Source organism: Antechinus flavipes, chromosome 3 (assembly GCF_016432865.1).
Source record: "Antechinus flavipes isolate AdamAnt ecotype Samford, QLD, Australia chromosome 3, AdamAnt_v2, whole genome shotgun sequence".
NCBI classification, from domain to species: domain Eukaryota; kingdom Metazoa; phylum Chordata; class Mammalia; order Dasyuromorphia; family Dasyuridae; genus Antechinus; species Antechinus flavipes.
In genome coordinates, this window is record NC_067400.1 from 600,270,271 (window position 1) to 600,288,359 (window position 18,089).

The following is an 18,089-nucleotide window of genomic DNA, read 5'->3' on the forward strand; positions in this document are numbered from 1 at the left end:
CTCATGTGATAATGGTACTACTAGCATTTATGGAATACTTTCTGTGTACCAAGTACTCTACCAATATCATCTCACATAATAATGATAATACTAGCATTTATGGAGTGCTTACTGTGTGCCAAGTGCTCTACCAATATAATTTCATAGGTAAGTGCTTTACCTAAATCATCTCACATAATAATGGTAATGATAGTATTTATGTAGTACTGTGTTCCAAGCATTAGGATAAGTGCTTTACCTATGTCATCTCATTTAATAATGATAACAATAACTAGCATTTATATAGTCTTACTCTACCTCCAGCATTGTATTAAACACTTTACAATTATCTCATTTGATCTTCACAATAATAATAAGCGCTTCCACTTATTTTTTTAAATAATTTTTTATTGATAGAACGCATGCCAGGGTAATTTTTTACAGCATTATCCCTTGCACTCATTTCTGTTCCGATTTTTCCCCTCCCTCCCTCCACCCCTTCCCCCAAGATGGCAAGAGTCCTTTACATGTTCAATGGGTTGCAGTATATCCTAGATACAATATATGTGTGCAGAACCAAACAGTTTTCTTGTTGCACAGGAGGAATTGAATTCAGAAGGTATAAATAACCCGGGAGGAAAAACATAAATGCAAGCGCTTCCACTTATTAAAGTATTGCAAGAATTGCAGAGTGCTTTTGACTTCACCATAATCCTGGAGAATAGGCATTTTTATTTTTGCCATTTTTCAGATGAGGAGTAGGGAAGTGACTTGCCCAAGAACACAAAAGCTAGTGTCTGAAGAACAATTTGAATTCAGTTCTTTCTGGCTCCAAGTCCTAGACTCTATCCTAACTAAAGTTTAAATCTGAAGGTTTTTTTTTAACTAGGCTAAAACAGTCACAGAGCTTGAGCCTCAGGTCTACCATGGAGGGAAATAGAGAATCTCCAGACTGGAGAAGGTGGGTTGGCCAGGCACTAGCCCAATCTTTTTCCTGGAAAACAAATGGTGATCCAATTGCATCCTTCAGGGAGGGGCATACCTCTCCCTCCCCCAGGACAGCCCATTCTTCTGGCTCGTGCTAATTATTTGGGAATTTTTCTTGAGGTCAATGCTAAATTTGCCTCTTGGAATTTCCATCATTTGCTCTTAATTTCACCCCAGGGACAAGCAGAAGAAAGCTAATCCTTCTTTCACTGACAGCTCTCATACTTGAAGGCAGCTTTCCTGTCTTTCCCTTTTCCAGGCTGAACACCCCAAGGTTTCATGTGGATGAGCTTCAGATTCTTCGACATCTTGGATGCCCTTTGTCCATGAGAGATGCATTTTAATATGACTTTTAAAAAGTTCTTATTTTGCAGGTTAGAAAATTCCATTCTCTATAGTATGTAAAGAGGCACTGGACAATCCCACTAGACTTGGGTTCAAATCTCAGATCATACTTCTTAGCTGTGTGATCTTGGACAAGTCACTTCAACTTTCTGGGTTTGACATCTCAGTTGCCCTTTGTGCAATGAGAAATATATTTTAATATGACTTTTAAAAAGTTCTTATCTTGAAAGTTAGAAAATTCCATTCTCCATACTATGTAGAGAGGCACTGGACGATACCACTAGATTTGGGTTCAAATGTCAGATTATAATCATGTTTCTTAGCTGTGTGATCTTGGACAAGTCACTTCAGTTTTCTGAGTTAATTTTCTCATAGCAAAATGGGGATAATACTGCTTATGTCACCTATTTCCAATCTAACGATTATTTGTTAAGCATTCACTACATGCTGGACACATTGCTAAGAACAGGGGATACAAAGACAAATCTGCCCAGTCCCTTATCTCAAAGAGGAGATACCATACATACATACACACATATACATAAACAGGTCAATATAGAGATAGCTAGGCAGCACAGTGGATGGAGTTCCTTAAATTATGAAGACTCATTTAAATCTGACCTCAGACACTTTCTAGCAATGTGACCCTGGTCGAGTCACTTCACACTGTTTGCCTCAGTTTCCTCATCTGTAAAATGAGCAGGAGAAGGAAATGGCAAAGCACTGCAATATCTCTGCCAAGAAAACCCCAAATGGGGTCACAGAGTTGGATAGGACTGAAAACAGCTGAGCAACAACAAATATATACATGACATGAGAGATAGTGTAGTATAGTAGAGAGTTGTGGTCAGAACTAGGAAGATTTGGGTTCAAGTTTTACTTTTTACACATACTGACTTTGTGATCCTTGGCAAGTCACTTAAAAATCTATTAGTTGTGTAGATGGCTCTGACCTGTATGGGCAGAGGGATTTCCCTGATCCAGAAGTTTCCCCATGTCAAAGCAGTCTCTATCCCTCATATATCTGACACTTCAAGTTCAATAATAGATGGATTGTACGTGAAGTCAGGTTAAGAGGAGCAGGTCTTTGTGGGAGACAGACGAGACTGTGAAAAAGAGGGGCCTTCCCCAAAAAACCCAGGTGTCCTTGGGCGTTCAAATAAAGTCAGAAGGGAAGCCTTGACATGGGTCCCGAGGGTGGGGGTAGGAGGAAGCAGACACTAGAAAGACATAGTGGGAGGAGAGGGAGATAGAGAAATAAGAGAATGGAGAAGAAAGGGCTCCAGGGTCATAAAATCATAGGCCAATGACCTAAGGTTTCCCTGAGACAGAGATTGGTGCAGTGGGGGTGGGAGGTAGCAGACAAACAGACCAGAATAGTTTACCTGAGAGCCTAGCACCTAATCCCATTGCCCCAATGGTCAGGGATTTCAGATTTATCTCCCAGTGGGATAAGAGGCTAAGGATTGAGGCCGTGGCTGACCTGGGAGATCTCTGCCGGCATTCAACTGCACTCCTACCTCTAACAAATTCAGCAAATATTTTTCTATATTTAAAAAAATTAGTTTACAACATATATTTAATATAGTAATATAAATACTACTTAATAAGTAAAACATATACACATACATACATATGTGCATATACGTATGTATATATGTGTGTGTGTGTAAGAAACTTCACAAACCTATCCCTTGTCAGTGATTTCCTCACTTACATACCTAATTATCATTTGAATTACATATAAAATATATATACACACATATATGTATACATATGTCTCTTGGGTATATATTTAAATGGTCTTTAAAAAGTCTACAGCTCTATCCCTTCTCAGTGACTCTTCCACTTACGCCCCTAATAATATATTTGCATTACATATAAAACATATACACATGCACACATATATGTGTATATAAAAATGGTCTTAAGAAACTCCATAAACCTCTCCCTTACCAGTGATTTCCTCACTTACATACCTGATAACATATATATTTGTATTATATATATATAAAATATATATACACATACACATGTGTATATGTTTCTACGTATATATTTAGATGTTGGTAAGAAACTCCACAAACCTATCCCTTCCCAGTGATTTCCCCACTTATCCACCTGATAATAAATATATTTGTGTTACATGTGATATATATGCATATATGTTCATGTGTGTGTGTATATAATGGTCTTAAGAAACCCCACAAACCTATCTCTGGCCCCCACCTCCGCAGCTGAAGGACGCTCCCTTACAACAAAGTACAATTAAGCAAACCCAGACTATCCTTCGTGGAATCTGATAACTAAATCCCTCGTTCTCCGCCCAGCGTCCATAACCTCTCTGCCTGGAGGTGCTGGACTCCGGGTCCCCTCGGGTCCCCAGTGTCCATTCATTGAGCAGACTTCTGGCTCTTTCAATCTGCTTGGTTTTCCTTTATGGTACCCGGGTCCTCAGTAGCCCCCCACTCCCGGTCCGGCTGGCACTGTGCCAGATCATTTCCCGGAATTCTTCCTCTCTGTCCCTGCTAGAGCTTGATAATAACATTCCCTTCCATTCCCGTCCCCCGTGTGTCTCCTGCTCCCCCAGCTATTGCCACTAACCCTGCTGCGCTAAGAGGGGCTCTTATGAACCTTTAGCTGGCGGCCCCACCGCCCGGGGATGAGAGGACACCCCAGAAGGCTTGGGACGCCTTCCAGGGCTCCTGCCCCTCACCCCCACGTACGTCTCCTTGGCCGAGGGTTAAGAGCAGGGACGTTTGGTGAGTTGGAACGAGATCATTCTGTGATATGGCAATGGGGAAATCTAAGGTAGCGTCTTCAGAGATCCTCCCCCTTTCCCCAGCGGCATCCTAGGGTTCAGCCTCGGTGTTTCCCGGAGTGTGTGCGGAGTCGGGCGAGCCCCAGGTGAGTTCTGGAGCTCCCGGCCTAGTCGTCCCCCACCCGATCTCCTTTCTCCCCTCCACATGGGGGGCCAGCTCAAGGGGCAGCCTCCGGACGTGGCTGGGTGCCATAGGTGGCCGACCTCGAGCCGAAGACTGGGCTGCCTTCCGTCGGTGCGTTATTTTAAACTCCGATTGCTCCCCCGCGGGTGCCGCGTGGGGGGAGGCGGGAGGACTTCACCTGGCGTCGCCAGCCTGTTTTCCCCCTCAACTCCATGCCAGGGATAGGGTCCAAAGAAAGAAAAAGCCAGGAGTGTTTGGGGAGCACACAGGGAGTGTTTCCAGGGCGCGGCCAGAGTGCGGTTAGAAAGGAGTTATTTATAGCCAGGGAGCGGAAATCTGGAGGGTCCGGGAGTCGGGCTGGGAGTGAACGAGGGAGCGAGCTGGCGCGACCGTCGGGGGCCTGCGGGGAAGGGGGGGCGGGGCCGAGGCGCAGCCCCGCGCTCACCCACCTGAGCCGCCCTCCCGCGCCGCTGCGCCCAGCCTGGGGGCCACCCCGGATCGGCAGTCCGGGCTCCCACCCGCCCCCTCCCCAGCGACGCTCCGTGATCGGTAATCAGGACAGGACTAGACTTAAAGCCCCGGTGAACGATTGTTCCTCTTCTCTGCTCCCCGGCTATCTACTTCCCCGGGTCTAGGAGGGGGGAGTGGGGAGAGGAGGCCCGCTCTAGAAATTGTCCCGAACTTCCCCCCTGAGCGGGGGAATGCTCCTCCATCCCTCTGGGGGCTGCCAGCTGGGGGTCTCTGCACTTGGGTCGCCCCTCCAGCCGGCAGCCTCGCCCCTCGTCCCCCACGCGGAGAGTGCTGCAGAGCCGGCTGGGGGGGCTGCCCGAGGCTCCCCGCGGACTGTGGAAGGTGGAGGCCGTGCCCCTGCCCCCCCTTCCTTTGCTGGCTGTGCCCCGCGAGGCCCGGGCCCGGCCTAGTTCTTAACACGCCCTGCACACTTAGTAAGTAGTACATTCCTCCCTCACTCCCATGCCCCGCAGGTGGTAGATCCCGACTGTGCTACCGTAATTACGGGGCTTGGCCTGGCGGCGCGGTGGCTCCCTAGGGGGGACCTGGCTCCGCCTCCAGCCCCTCCCCTCTCCTCCCCAGCCGGGGGCTGCCACCGAGCCGCGTCTCAGCCCCAGCCTGGGGCCACCAGCTGGCCTCTCTGCTACCGGGAGGGAGGGAGGCCGGCCCGGAGAGGCTCCCACCGCCACGCACTTCGGGGGGCCCGAACCTTGGGCTGGAAGTGGGGGGTAAGTAGGGGACGGGAGGGAGACGCCAGGTAAAAGCCGCGGACAGGGAGGGAGGCGTGGGAGGTAACGCCTGAAAGCCGAAGCGCCTCCGCACCCGCACCGCCTTTCCCTGGGAGTGGTGACAGACGGACGGGCGATCTCTAGTTCTGGGGTCTCGGGGTCCTAGTAAAGGCAGGAACTGAGGCAGTGGCTAGGGAAACGACTGACTCGCCCCGGCGCTGACCCTGTCTCAGTTTATGCTTCTCGGCAATGGGCACAAACTCTCCTCCAAAGCGGGCATGTGTCTGATGCTCTCGGCTTCGCCGACACTGCCTTTCGCTAGGGATCTCCCCTCTCTTTAGGGGTCTCGGCTCTGGGGGCAGGCTCGTTTTTCTGGTTGTCGGACCCCGAAGCTCAACGCAGAGCCAGTAGAGGGAGCCCGAGGAAGCGTTTTATGAAGTATATATGGGAAAGGAGTATATACCTTCCCAAGAAGGCTCCTCTAGAGCCGATTAAAATCGGGAAAGATGGAGAAGCGGTGAGGAGGGGGGTGGGGTGAGGTGGAAAAAGCACCAGGTTCCCACCTCGGACACGACCTCCGGCGCTTCCCATCAGAACTGCTAATACTGCTACAGCGCTTCCCTTGTTGCCTCTTAGCTCTTCCCAACAGCCCTGAGGTGCAGGCGCGACGTGTATCCCTAGTCTACAGATGGGGAGACAGGGTGAGATCGGATAAATGACTGGCTGGGGGGGGGGGTCACAGAGCTGACGAGTGATTGAGGTCAGATTTGAACTCCGTGTGTTCCCCTCTGGGATCCCAGCTGGTTGTCACAAATCAGAGACCTTGCCAGTTTGGTAGCAGGACTCAAGCCTGCAAAGCAGAATTTGTTTTTCCTGTCTTATCCACGGAGCTACTGTAAAGGGTGTGTTTTGTTTAAAGAAAAAATGTTGTGAAGGATGAGTTTTGTAAACCTGGAGGAATTTTTGTGCTTGTTGCAGAAGGGAGGAAACGTGGGCCAGCTATTTGCTTAAATAAGTGCCAGCTGTCATTATAGAGACCTGAGCTGGAGGTAGGCAGGTCAATACAATCCCAGTCAGGGATTCTGGGACAAAATTGTAGACTCTGTTCTTTTTTGGGGTTGGCAATGAGATGGTGGATTGTATGACCCAGAACTGGAAAGGACCTTAGGGTCATCTTAGCCAATCCCTCCCTCCTCCTTCCTTCCTTCCTTCCTTCCTTCCTTCCTTCCTTCCTTCCTTCCTTCCTTCCTTCCTTCCTTCCTTCCTTCCTTCCTTCCTTCCTTCCTTCCTTCCTTCTTCCCTTCCTTCTTCCCTTCCTTTCTTCTTTTCTTCTTTCCTTCCTTCCTTCCTTCTTCCCTTCCTTCCTTTTCCTTCTTTCCTTCCTCTCTCCTTCCCTCCCTCCCTCCCTCCTTTCCTTTCTCAATGGGGGACAGAGGCCTGGAAAAATGATGTGACTCACCCCAAATCACACAGGTGATAGGAAACAGACTAACACTAATTTGAGCCCTCTTTCTTCTGTTCAGAGATGCTTCTCAAACAGGGGCCATTGCCCAGTTTTTTGGCCATGGCTTTTCCTACCATGCACGAATCTCACCTCACAGATTGCTAGCTAAATGTCCTCCTCCCTGTGAGATGAATTCCCTCTTTTACTTCCAAACCAATCCCTTTCCAGGGAGCTGTAGAGCAAACCCTATACTGCGTGAATCCAATCACCCTTTCCTTGTAATCAAAGGCCCTGGGTTCGATTCTAGTTCTTCCCCTTATTGTGAGCAAGTCACTTAAAAAAAAAATCTTCTTGTGCCTTAGTTTCCTTTTCTGTAGAATACATGATTTGCGTCCCACAATCTTCCAAAGTCTCCTTCCAGTTCCAGACCTCTGATAAATAATAATCATCCTAATTTCTATAGAACTTCAGCATTTACAAAACAATTTCCTCACAACCTCCCCATGTGTTGCTGCTAATATTATTAGCCCCGTTTGACAGATGAGATAACTAGAAGACTCTGAGTGAGGATCTTGCCCAGATTTTCTAGGTGTAGTGAGTCGTGAAGCTGGAGTGCAAACCCAGGCTACTCAAAATACAAATCAAGTCTCTTTCTGCTCCCCTCTTCTTCTCCCTCCATTCCCGGGGCTGGTCTGGAGTGATTAAAGTTGTAACAATCCAAGTGAGCAGTTTGCTGGCCTTTGTGTGCTCTGTGCTAAGCTACAGGATGCAAAGACAGAAATGGAATCGTCCTGACTCCCTTTGAATCTCTGTTGTGCTTGGTGATGGACATATAAAGATAAGAATAAAAAAACCACCCACTTCTTAGCCTCAAGAAGCTTCCATTCTATCAAAAAAAAATAGATATACAAACTAGTAGAGGCAGCTTGAGGGGTATTACTGGAGACAGGCTGTGCCGAGTTCCTTGTTGGCCCCTTAAGGAGATAGGGAAATTTGTTCTGGGTTGTTTGTCGGTCACATCTCATTTTCCATGACCTCTTTTGGAGTTTTCTTGGCAAAGTTACTGCAGTGGTTTGCCATTTCCTTCTATAGCTCATTTTATAGACGAGGAAATAGTTAAAAGCTAATAATTCTGAGTCCGAATTTGAATCCAGATCTTCCGGATTTCAGAATAAGTTTCAGACATTGGCTGAGATGTGTTTTAGCTTGAGGGTTCTTTTCATGGCCACTAGATGGTGTCCTTTTCTCTCCCTCCCTTCACATCCTTCTGGAACATCTCCAAGGAAAGGTCCTGCCTACATTCTGTATCCCCTGGAAGGCCAGAGCCCATTAAGGATACCTCTAGGCTTGTGGCTACTGAAGATGTACCTATCTCCAGGTAGAAGGGAGCCTTCAGTGGGCAGGGTCCTGTCTAGTGGCTTCCCTCAAAAAGGTCATGGCCTAGGATTGAGGGGAAATCTGTAGTATTTCTGCCCATTTACGGCTCTCACTCTGGTCAGCCCTCTTAGATTCCGTTTTCTTGGTGACTGCTCTAATGTCTGTTAAATAGGTATAATTTATATATAGGTATATATACATATATATACCTATAAATAGGTAAATAATAAAACTATATCTTCCAGACCCTTAAATGAAATGGTTGGTTAGTCCTAGATTCTTCAGTATGAGATGTCTGCATTGCTGCTTTATTTAAACTTGCTAGGTGCTCACTCATATGATTTGTAACTTCAGGGTTAATGTCTTTACTGCTGTAATATTTATATCCTAAAGAAATTAGAGGTGTCTTGAATGTTATAGCTTTTCTCTCAGCCCTGCTAGATCTTGAGTCACTGAATTGAACAGAAGGTTCAGAAGGAGTGAAATCCCCCCAAATTCTTTCTGCTGTCTGACATGTGATGGGCACAGCAGCCAGGCTTACATAAATTAGGAGTTGGGTTACAGGAACATGGGTCTAAGTTAGAGGAACGTAGATGTGTCAAGGGTGTGCTGGAACCTGTTCCAACTGGCTAGTAGATTGTTAAATTTTTGGTATGATCTTTTACACCTTGGCAAAGGTTGTATATAAATCAGGGCTAGATTTATTGTTTAATAACGTAGATTAGGTTTAGAGATGTGTCATGCTTTTGGGAGAACTGGTTGTTAAAAATTTACCAGCACACTGCCGGATAAGGCTTGCCCAAAATCACAGTTAATAAATGGTAGAACTGACATTTGAACCTGTGACCTCTGATTCAAGAGTCTCTTCCCACTGTCACAGTACCTTGGTGTGTGTCTGAATTTTCAAAAAGAGCTCAGGATGAGACCTCTTTCTGTATAGGATATCACCATCTTTTCAGTGATGAGCCGTTCCTGACTCCTCTCTCCCTCATCCTTCACTCGAATCAGCTGCTTAGTCTTGTCAGTTCTCCCTCGACGATATCTCTTTTATACATCTTTCCACTTGGAGAGCCCCCACCTTTGTCACCCCTGATATGGTTTTTCTGGCTTCAATTCTTGCCCCTCTGTTCTTCAACCCATCCTCCACACAGCTGTTAAAATCATCTTCCTAAGGCACCCTAGTATGAGAATGTCACTCCTTTCCTCTAAATCTCCAGTGGCTCACATTTACCTCTAAAGCTAAATGCTTAGCTTGGCTTATTTCATATCCATGACTTTCATGCACTTTTATGTTCCAGCCAAGCTTGCCTCCGGTCTCTTTCTGAACTGGAGTTTGCATTTCTTAACTCCTACTAAGATGGCTTTAAAGTTAGAGGACCAGTCACTCTCTCTGGCTCTCAGCTTCCTCAATTTCTACAATGAGCTGGAGAAGGAAATGGTAAACCACTCTGGTCTTTGCCAAGAAAACCCCAAATGGGGTCATGAAGAGTTGAAAATGACTAACCAACAAAATGAGGGGGCTGGCACCTACTGTTTAATGTGTGTTACCTTAAATTTCCAAGGCCTCATCCAATCTAGATGAGTCTCTGACTTTTAGGTTATAGGAGGGGGTGTGTGTGAAAATTAGCAAGTGACTTATTCTGGGGCCTGAAGGGACTGGTCAGGGCTGTTCCTAATTGTGGAGGAACTTGAAGAGAGCATAGAGCAGATGGAACTGATAGTTTCAGGACTTTTATTAGAAGGTAGGGCAGGGATTATTTTTTGCTTTTTCTTCCTATCACCTATATTTAGAGGTCGGGACATTGTAAGCACTTATTAAATGCTTTTTTGGTTGACTGATTCTGAGATATACCTTGGTCCAAAAATGGAATGAACTGACCTTGGGGAAGGGAAGTTCAGGCTGGCTGGAAGGGATCTCAGAGGCTATCTAGTTCAAGTTGCTCTTCCTAGAGATGGGGAAACTGAGTCTCAGATAATGTGACTTGCTTAAAGTTACATAAGGTAAGGAATGACAGAGTTAGGATTTGAATTTAAGTGCACTGACTCTGTATCTGGTGCTTTTCCCACTGTATTCTCTATCCAAGGCAACAAAGATTTATTAAGCACCTACTATGTGCATGCCAGACAACTGATTCCTGCTTAAAAAGGTAAAGGTACTTCCTAGCTGTGTAACTCTGAGCAGTCACTTGACCCCAGTTGCCTCAGCAAAAAACAAACAAAAAAAAAATAGGTAATGGTCTCCATGAGTCTTCCAGTTCAAAGATTTTGTGATTTTATTCTTGCTCAAGGGGAAAGCCAAGGCCTCTGGATGCTAAGTGGTTAAGTAAGTGGACAAGAATGTTCAACTGGGAGTCAGAAAGATCTGCCCCAGGACAGTTATTAGCTTTGTGACTAGGCCACTCCCAAGCAAGGCACTTAAGCCATCTGCCTCGGTTTCCACAACTATACAGTGGAAATAATATCAGAACCTACTTTCCAGGATTGTGGGGGTTAGCACAGTGCCAAGCACATAGTAGGTGCTCAACAGTGTTCCCTTCTTTCTTCATTGCACCCTACCTAGAGGAAACCAACCCTCGAGGATCAGACCCAGCCTCCTCAGGACCTGTTTGCCCTATCCGTAATGGGATCGGGGAGTCTCCAGGAGCTTGATGTTGTCATGTCCTGTCCCATCTACTTTCAAACTCTGGTTTTTTTTTCCCCAGGGATCTTTGGACAAAGGCTGCAGGGAAGTGGGGGGGGGGTGTACAAGAGCACTGAGTCATTTTCTTCAATCTCTATCTGGAGGGGGGGCAGGGAAGGAGGGGCGCTCCTTTCCTGAAGATTTCATTATTCATTTAGAGTGATCTGGTTTCTGGGTATCAGTTTCAACAAGTCGGTCCTGACTCATAAGTAGGGAGCTGAGGCCCGAATCCTGAGTCCTGGGGAGACTCCTCCCATCCTCCATGATCACCCTAGAACAGCAGTGGTCTACTCAGACCCCCTGGCATCCTGTCCGCTGGGTTCTAGCCACAGTGTGGGCACAGACAAGTCCAGCCCGGGTTCTTTGGCTAATTAGCGCCCTAGCTCTCCGGGGAAGAGGAGGAGGGCCGGGCTGGGTCTGGGTAATGTTATCCCCGGGCATAGGAGAGGCTAGGAGATGGAGATCAAAGACTGAGGCAGAACCCTGGAGCCCTGGGCTCCGGTCTCGGCGCCCTGGCTTCTGAGTGCCCCTGGGCGGTGCGTGTGGGGGAGCCCCCTTCCCCAGCTGGCTGGGAGCACTCCTGGGCCCACGGGCCCTGGAAATTGGGACTAAGACCGGCGTCCCACGGCTAAGTGATGGAGGAGGGCCGTGACCCAGACGAGCTGGAGGAGAGGGAGGATGTGCAGCGCACTATGAGATACTGGCGCTTCAGGTCCTGGATTCGAGGGAGTGCGGCCCACTCCTTCTGCCCGGGATATACTGGGGGAAGGGGAGCTGACTGGCAGGACTCTCCATCATCTCCCCCTCCCTCCCGGGGGAGGGGCTGGCTCTCATCTCGCACCTTGGGCTTCCAGAACCAATCTGGACGGGCCCAGGCTTGTCAGGCCTTAGCTCCTCCCCCACTCCAGCCCTGCGGGCGGTCTAGGCAGGAAGAGGGCGGTGGTGAGGGGCGGGGGTGCCCCGGAGTCAGATGTCCCCTTCTCCACGCAGGTCTGAGGTTGTGGGCACCCACTTTTTGACTCACTGGGACGCAGGAAACGTGCAGTCCCCCAAGAAAAAGGGGATGGGCTAGGATTACCCAGGCCAACGTCGGGGTACCCATGCGCAGTTCTCCGGTCCCCCTCCAGGGACCGGGGATTTTCCGCCAGCCCGCCCCCTTCCTTTGAGTGGGGGGTGGGGTAGGAGTTACTCACTGCCCAGGGGCCGGCGCGGCCCTTCCTGACCCCCTTCTCACTCCCCAACCGGGCTCAGGGAATGCCTGGGAGGCACTGGCCCCTAATAAACCGCCTCCACAGCTTATCTTCAAAGGGGTTCATCTCTCTCAGCGGCAAGGGTTCATTAACTAGTCCTGCGGCTGGGTCAGGGAGGAAGGCGGCTGGAGGAAGCCTCGTGGGGTAGTAGTTCTGGCTCTGGGTCCAAATCCTAGGGCACATCCTGGCCCCATGGCCCTGAGCCAGTGTCGGGGTAGAGGAGGCGCACTGACATCTGAGGCTCAAGCCAGGGCTGCCGTTCTGATTTGGGGGAGGATGTGGTAACCTGTGGTCCTTTTCCCGATGACTTGGAGACACGGGATGAGGAAAGATGCTCCAGGTTAAGACCCGACTTCAGAGTTCCCAGATCTTGGATTAAGAAACTTTGGAGCTTGGGGGGCTGTAGACGGCTCTGATTTAGAGGAGGGGTGCAGCACTCCCCTGCCCCCTACTCCTCCATCTAGCCTTGCAATGGCCTGATAACATCCTTCCTCCAAGTTTCTTAGTGGGGACCCACCTGGCTGAAGGCGGAGGCCTAGGTTTAACCTGTCTCCACAGCCGGGAAGGGAAGTGCCTCTGTCTTGGATCCTGGGAAAGCCCAGTTTAGACCTAGGCAATTCCCATCCTACTCTGCCTGTACCCTGAAAGCCCTCTCATCTCTTATGGGTGTCCTTCTCCTTTCTTTGTCCCTTTCCCCTGCCCCCAACACTGGCTTTGTCTTCCCCCTCTACCTGCCAGTTTCCCCCCTCCCAGAAGGGCCCCATCCCTGGCGTGAGGGAGTCAGGTCTCCGGGGTTGGGTCGAGTTCAAAGGCAGAGCCCGTGATCCTATAGGGGGCCTGCCCGGGGCTGGGGGGCTGGAGCGTGCAATACAATGGCAGGAAGTGGAGGCAGCAGCATTATCCAGAGCAGCAGCAGCAGCTGGCGGCGCAGACGCTGGCTTCCCTCCCCTTGCCATGGGGACAGGCCCCGGAGTCTCAGGCCGGCTCCGGCCAGGGCTACCCTCGCCTCTGGAGGGCAAAAACCAGGTAGGGGCCCCTGGCACCGCTTCCCCACCTACTCCCCACTCTGGGCTTCCTCTGAGTGCAATCTTAGCGCCTGATTACCTGGGATTGCTGAATTGGGGAGGGGTAGAAACTGCCCTTTCATACACCATCTGCCACACTCCCTGGGCCCCTAGAGGCCCGGATCCAGTGTCTCCCGAAGGAGATCTCCTGGCGCCTCAGATCCCTGCGGGGTAGGGATTGGGATCTGCCAGCTGCTGGGGGCAGGGCAGCGGAGTGGGCCTGGGTGGTGGCGGACAGCATTGTCAGTACATCCGGTCTTTTGTCAGGATGTGGCCATGAGAGGACACAGCCTCTCCCCTGGGCCGTTTCTTCCCTGTTCCTGCCCACCCCACCCCCTGCCCATAGGGAAGGCTCTCCTTGGGCAGAATGGGAGCCAAGTTTTTGTGAAGTGCAGAAGGCGAGGGTGAGGGGCTTCCCCTGGACTTTAAAGGTCTGTGTCTCTGTGAAAGTGGACGGGCTTGGTCTCTGTGTATGTATGTGGACTTCCTTCTCCCCTTAATCATGATTCTTCTTCCTTTCGAGTCATAACGTTTTCCCCACTGTGTTGCTCTCAGTTTTTTTGGAGTGGTTCAGCTCAGTGGCCTTTGCCCTGGAGGGTCCCTTGAGCCAAGGTCATCTTCTCTAAAGTTCTTTTTTTTATCTACCCTGTATGTTCTGACATGTTTTGCCCCTGGATCATAAGCTCTTTGAGGGCAGGGGACCTTCCCACTGAGGTTCCTAATACATCGCAAAAGCGTAATACATGTAAGTGCTGATTGGTTGATTTTTAGCATTATCACTATTATTATTATCTATTCCTGGGAATATTTCCATCACTCACACACCCTACTCTAGGGGTCTGGTGACTTCTACTGGTTCTCCTTGTTTTAGTCTCAGATCTCAGCTTCCCTTGGGGCTAGAGAAGGGAGAAGTGGTCAGAAGTTTTGTCAGTGCTGCTGCTCCAAGGACTCTCCGATCTGTAGCTCTTCTAAGCCATCTCCCCTCTGGGGCCGCTATGGGACTCTCGGTCATTCAGCTAGCACTGGAGGATATCTCCTGGGTCTTCATTCTCCTGCAGAAGAAGGTGCTCCCTCACCTGCAGTCTAAAGAAAGGCTTCTCTAGCACCCCCTCCCCATTTCCCCAGCTCCTCCCTTTTCTCCCTTGTTTGTTCAACTACCTGGGGCTTTCAGGCTATTCTAGGCTCTTGGGACTGAAGCTTCCTCCCGGGCTGCTCTCCCCTTTTCAGGACACAGAGGTCTCCAAGCCCTCAGCTAAGACTAGATCATGTGTGAAAGGATCAGGCAGGAACTGCCCACTCTGGATACCCTCCTCCTCCTCCTTGCCAGCCTTTCCTGCTGTGCCCAGATGGACACGCCTGCGGCTTAGCAGAAGGGCCCGTGCCATTCAGAGTTCAGTGACCTCTGGTGCTCGGTAATCTGGGGAGAAAACTTGGCCTCTGCTTAATGAAATCAAGTTTCCACCCAAGGGTTTGGGTTTCAGCAGATGGCCCTCTCCCAGCATTCCCTGACATTACCTTCTGAGGTCTCCATCAGGGCTTCTTAACTCTTTTTGGTGTTTCACGGATCCTTCTGATGCAGTGGATGTATCCGAGAGTTAGGATTGTAAATAGATGGGAAATACATAGGAATATCGATAAAATCGATTATATTGAAATGTACTGATCAAAATAGTTTTAAAAGGCATGTTCACAATCCTCCAGGTTAAGTAGTCTCTCTTCTATCTTCTGAAGCCTGGAACCCTGCAGAGGGTAAGCTGGGTCCTGGAAAAGGACACACACACATATATATATAAAGAAAGAAGGTGATTGGGATTACAGTTGTATTTACAGCCTATACAATTCTGTTGCATATATTATATACATATATATTCATATGTGTATATATATATATATGAGAGATGGCAATTGGGATTACAGTTGTATATACAGCCTATACAGTTGTATATGTTATATTCTCCACACACACATATATACATACATATACATAAGTGTGTGTGTGTGTGTGTGTGTGTGTGTGTATATATATATATATATATGTATATACATATACTTATATATGTAAAATAACATTCTCTTCTATTCCTAACATATATTCTATTAAGGGCAGAGACAGTTTTTTTTTAATCCCTAAAGCCTAATATATGCTAGGCACATAGTAGGTATATGCTTATTAATTGATTACTTTTCCTGAAACATAACACGAAATATGGAATTTTAAGCAATTTCCTACTGCTTGATGCAGTAGGAAAAATCCTATGATGGGTAGTAGAGAGACCTGGCTCCCAGTGTCCCATCCTTACCCCTTACCCTACTGCTCTCACATTAGCTCTGAGACTAAGCCCTCTGGGCCTGCCTTACACAGCTGCTGGTTACAATATAGCCTTCTCATGGGTGGAGAATGCTTCATTGTATTACACCCAGCGTCCTGAGCTCCTAGCAGGCAGTAGGCTTTTTACAGATACTTGTCAATGCACTAGACTAGTTGGTCCCATTCTATGAGTGAGTTTGGGGTCTTGGTTCTGGTTCTTTTTCCAGCTCTGACGTTCTGTGATACACACACACACACACACACACACACACACACACACACGTGTATCTGGGTATATTTGTTTCTATAAAGTGTAAACTTAAATTGTGAGGCACTTGTCAGTGGAAATTATTTTGACAAATAGGCATTTATTAAACACCTACACAGGCAGGGTTCTTTTAAAATATGTTTTCTAGGGTCTGATCTGTCATACTAAGGGAGGAACCAGGGAAGGACATGACCTTCTGGGCAGGCTCTCCGCTGTCTGTGCCCACCACCTTCCAGGGTCGGGCCTCTACAGATTTTCTAAAGGATGGGTCACTGGTATTGCTGGGTCTCGGTCCAGAATTCTGGGCTCTGGCCTTTGGAAAAAGGAGGAAAGAGCCCAGGCAGGTTCACCTGGAGTTCACCATTAAGTATCTTCCTTCCTTCCTTTCCTCCCTTCCTTCCTCCCTGATACCTCGGGATGATTTCCTCACAAGCAAACTCCTGCTGGATACAGAACAGTCTATCTCCTTGCCCACAGCTACTCCAGTCCTCCAGGCCCACTTCCTCCGTGACTCCCTCTCCCTCCCTCAGTACTTAACAGCCCATAAGGCCCTAGAAGGGCCTTGTTTTATTTTAATGGGACTCTGCACATGATAAGGTGCAGAAATAAATGATTGTCTACATCAAAGCTTCTTAAATGGTAGGTTACAATCCTATGTGGGGTCTTGTTACTGAATGTGGGGGTCACAGAGTTCTGATTTGTTATCAGTAAATGATTTGTATACCTATTTTATATACCTCTATACTTGGGAAAGTATATATACCTATATACTTGGGAAAAATTTCTTGGGCAGAAAGGGGATTGAAGTGAGAAAAGTTTAAAAAGCCCAAGGCTATGTTATTTACTCTCTAATTTCCATTGACCAGTTCCTCATAATTTAATTTATTCAATGTTCTCTCTCTCTCTCTGTCTATCTTTCTCTGTCTCTGTCTGTCTCTCTGTCTCTTTTTGTCTCTCTCTGTCTCTGTCTCTCTCTGTCTCTGTCTTTCTCTCTGTCTCTGTCTCTCTCTCACACATATACACAATTCAAAGTTTTGTTGAAGTTTTAAACTATTAAAGCTTAAGACACCTTGTAAGCATGTGTGTACGATATATGCATTATGGACATATGTTTTACATACATACACATGTATATTGGTATAGATGCATGTACATATATTTATGAATGTGTCCTATGTGTCTGCAATATACACAAGTGTATATAAAACATGTATATACAGATAGTATACATGTATGTGTGTGTGTCTATGTATATACACACACACACACACACACATAATATCTGATATGTGTTTTTTTTGTTTTTTGCTGAGGCAGTTGGGTTTAAGTCACACAGGGTCACAGCTAGGCAGTGTTAAGTGTCTGAGAGCAGATTTGAACTCAGGTCCTCCTGAGCTCTATCCACTGCGCCACCTAGCTGCCCCTGTGGGCAGAGATCTTAATGAGACAGGTGGGTGAGATGGATAGAATGCCATACTTGGAACTGAAAAAACCCAGGTTTGCAATCCCACCTTTGACACTTTCAGAAGCTGGGTGAGAGGAGCTTTGGATTCAGAATTGAGGAAATCTGAGTTCCAGTCTTACCTCAGACACTCGCTTCCCAATCCTGCTCCAATCACTTAAGTTCTCCCAGCCTCAGTTTCCTCATCTGCAGAATGAGCTTAGGAACGCTTGTTCCCTGGGATGGTTATGAGGACACCTCCGTGAGGTGCTTTGTGAACCCTAAAGTGCCATACAGTTGTCATTGAGCGTTCTCAGCCAGTCCAATGTGTTGGGGTCTTCTTGGCAGGGACACTAGCATGCTTTTTCTTTTCTCTAGCCCATTTTGCAGATGAGGAACTGAGGCAAACATGTATAAACAAGCAGGTGAAGTGACTTGCCCAGGGGCAAATGGCCTGGCTGGGCTCTGACCATTGCACCACCCAGCCGCTGGGTTGTCATTGCTGGCATTCTGGTCATAGAGAAGTTAATTAACTTCCATGAGCCTCCGTTTCCTTCAGTGAAAGATGGTTACGATAATGGGCGTTGCAAAACTCAAACGAGACATTGTGCATGTAAAGGCCTTTCCAACCTTGGGTGGATGTGTAAACATCAACGTGATGACATTGCAGACCACAGCCTGACTCAGGTCCTACTCAACAGGCTGCCAAGGGGACTCCTTCTGGCTTGATTTGGTTTGAGCATCCCCAGTGCTTGGCACATAG

The 18,089-nt window shown here is 48.0% G+C and overlaps 1 protein-coding gene across 7 annotated transcripts in view; it reads left to right on the plus strand.

Moving 5' to 3' along the window:
• Nucleotides 1–18,089, plus strand: part of PLEKHG5 (pleckstrin homology and RhoGEF domain containing G5) — a 123,562-nt gene that overhangs the window by 72,902 nt on the left and 32,571 nt on the right. The window contains exon 1 of one of the 7 annotated variants that reach the window (XM_051988684.1): nt 5,387–5,494. The exons of 5 other annotated variants lie outside the window; for them this stretch is intronic. Coding sequence is in view for 1 of the 2 variants with exons in the window: in XM_051988681.1 (XP_051844641.1) it covers nt 13,200–13,271 (72 nt within the window). In the remaining variant the exon portion in view is untranslated. Of the gene's footprint in view, nt 1–5,386; nt 5,495–13,152; nt 13,272–18,089 lie in introns of those variants that run through there. One more of the 7 variants, XM_051988681.1, reaches the window with a different exon arrangement.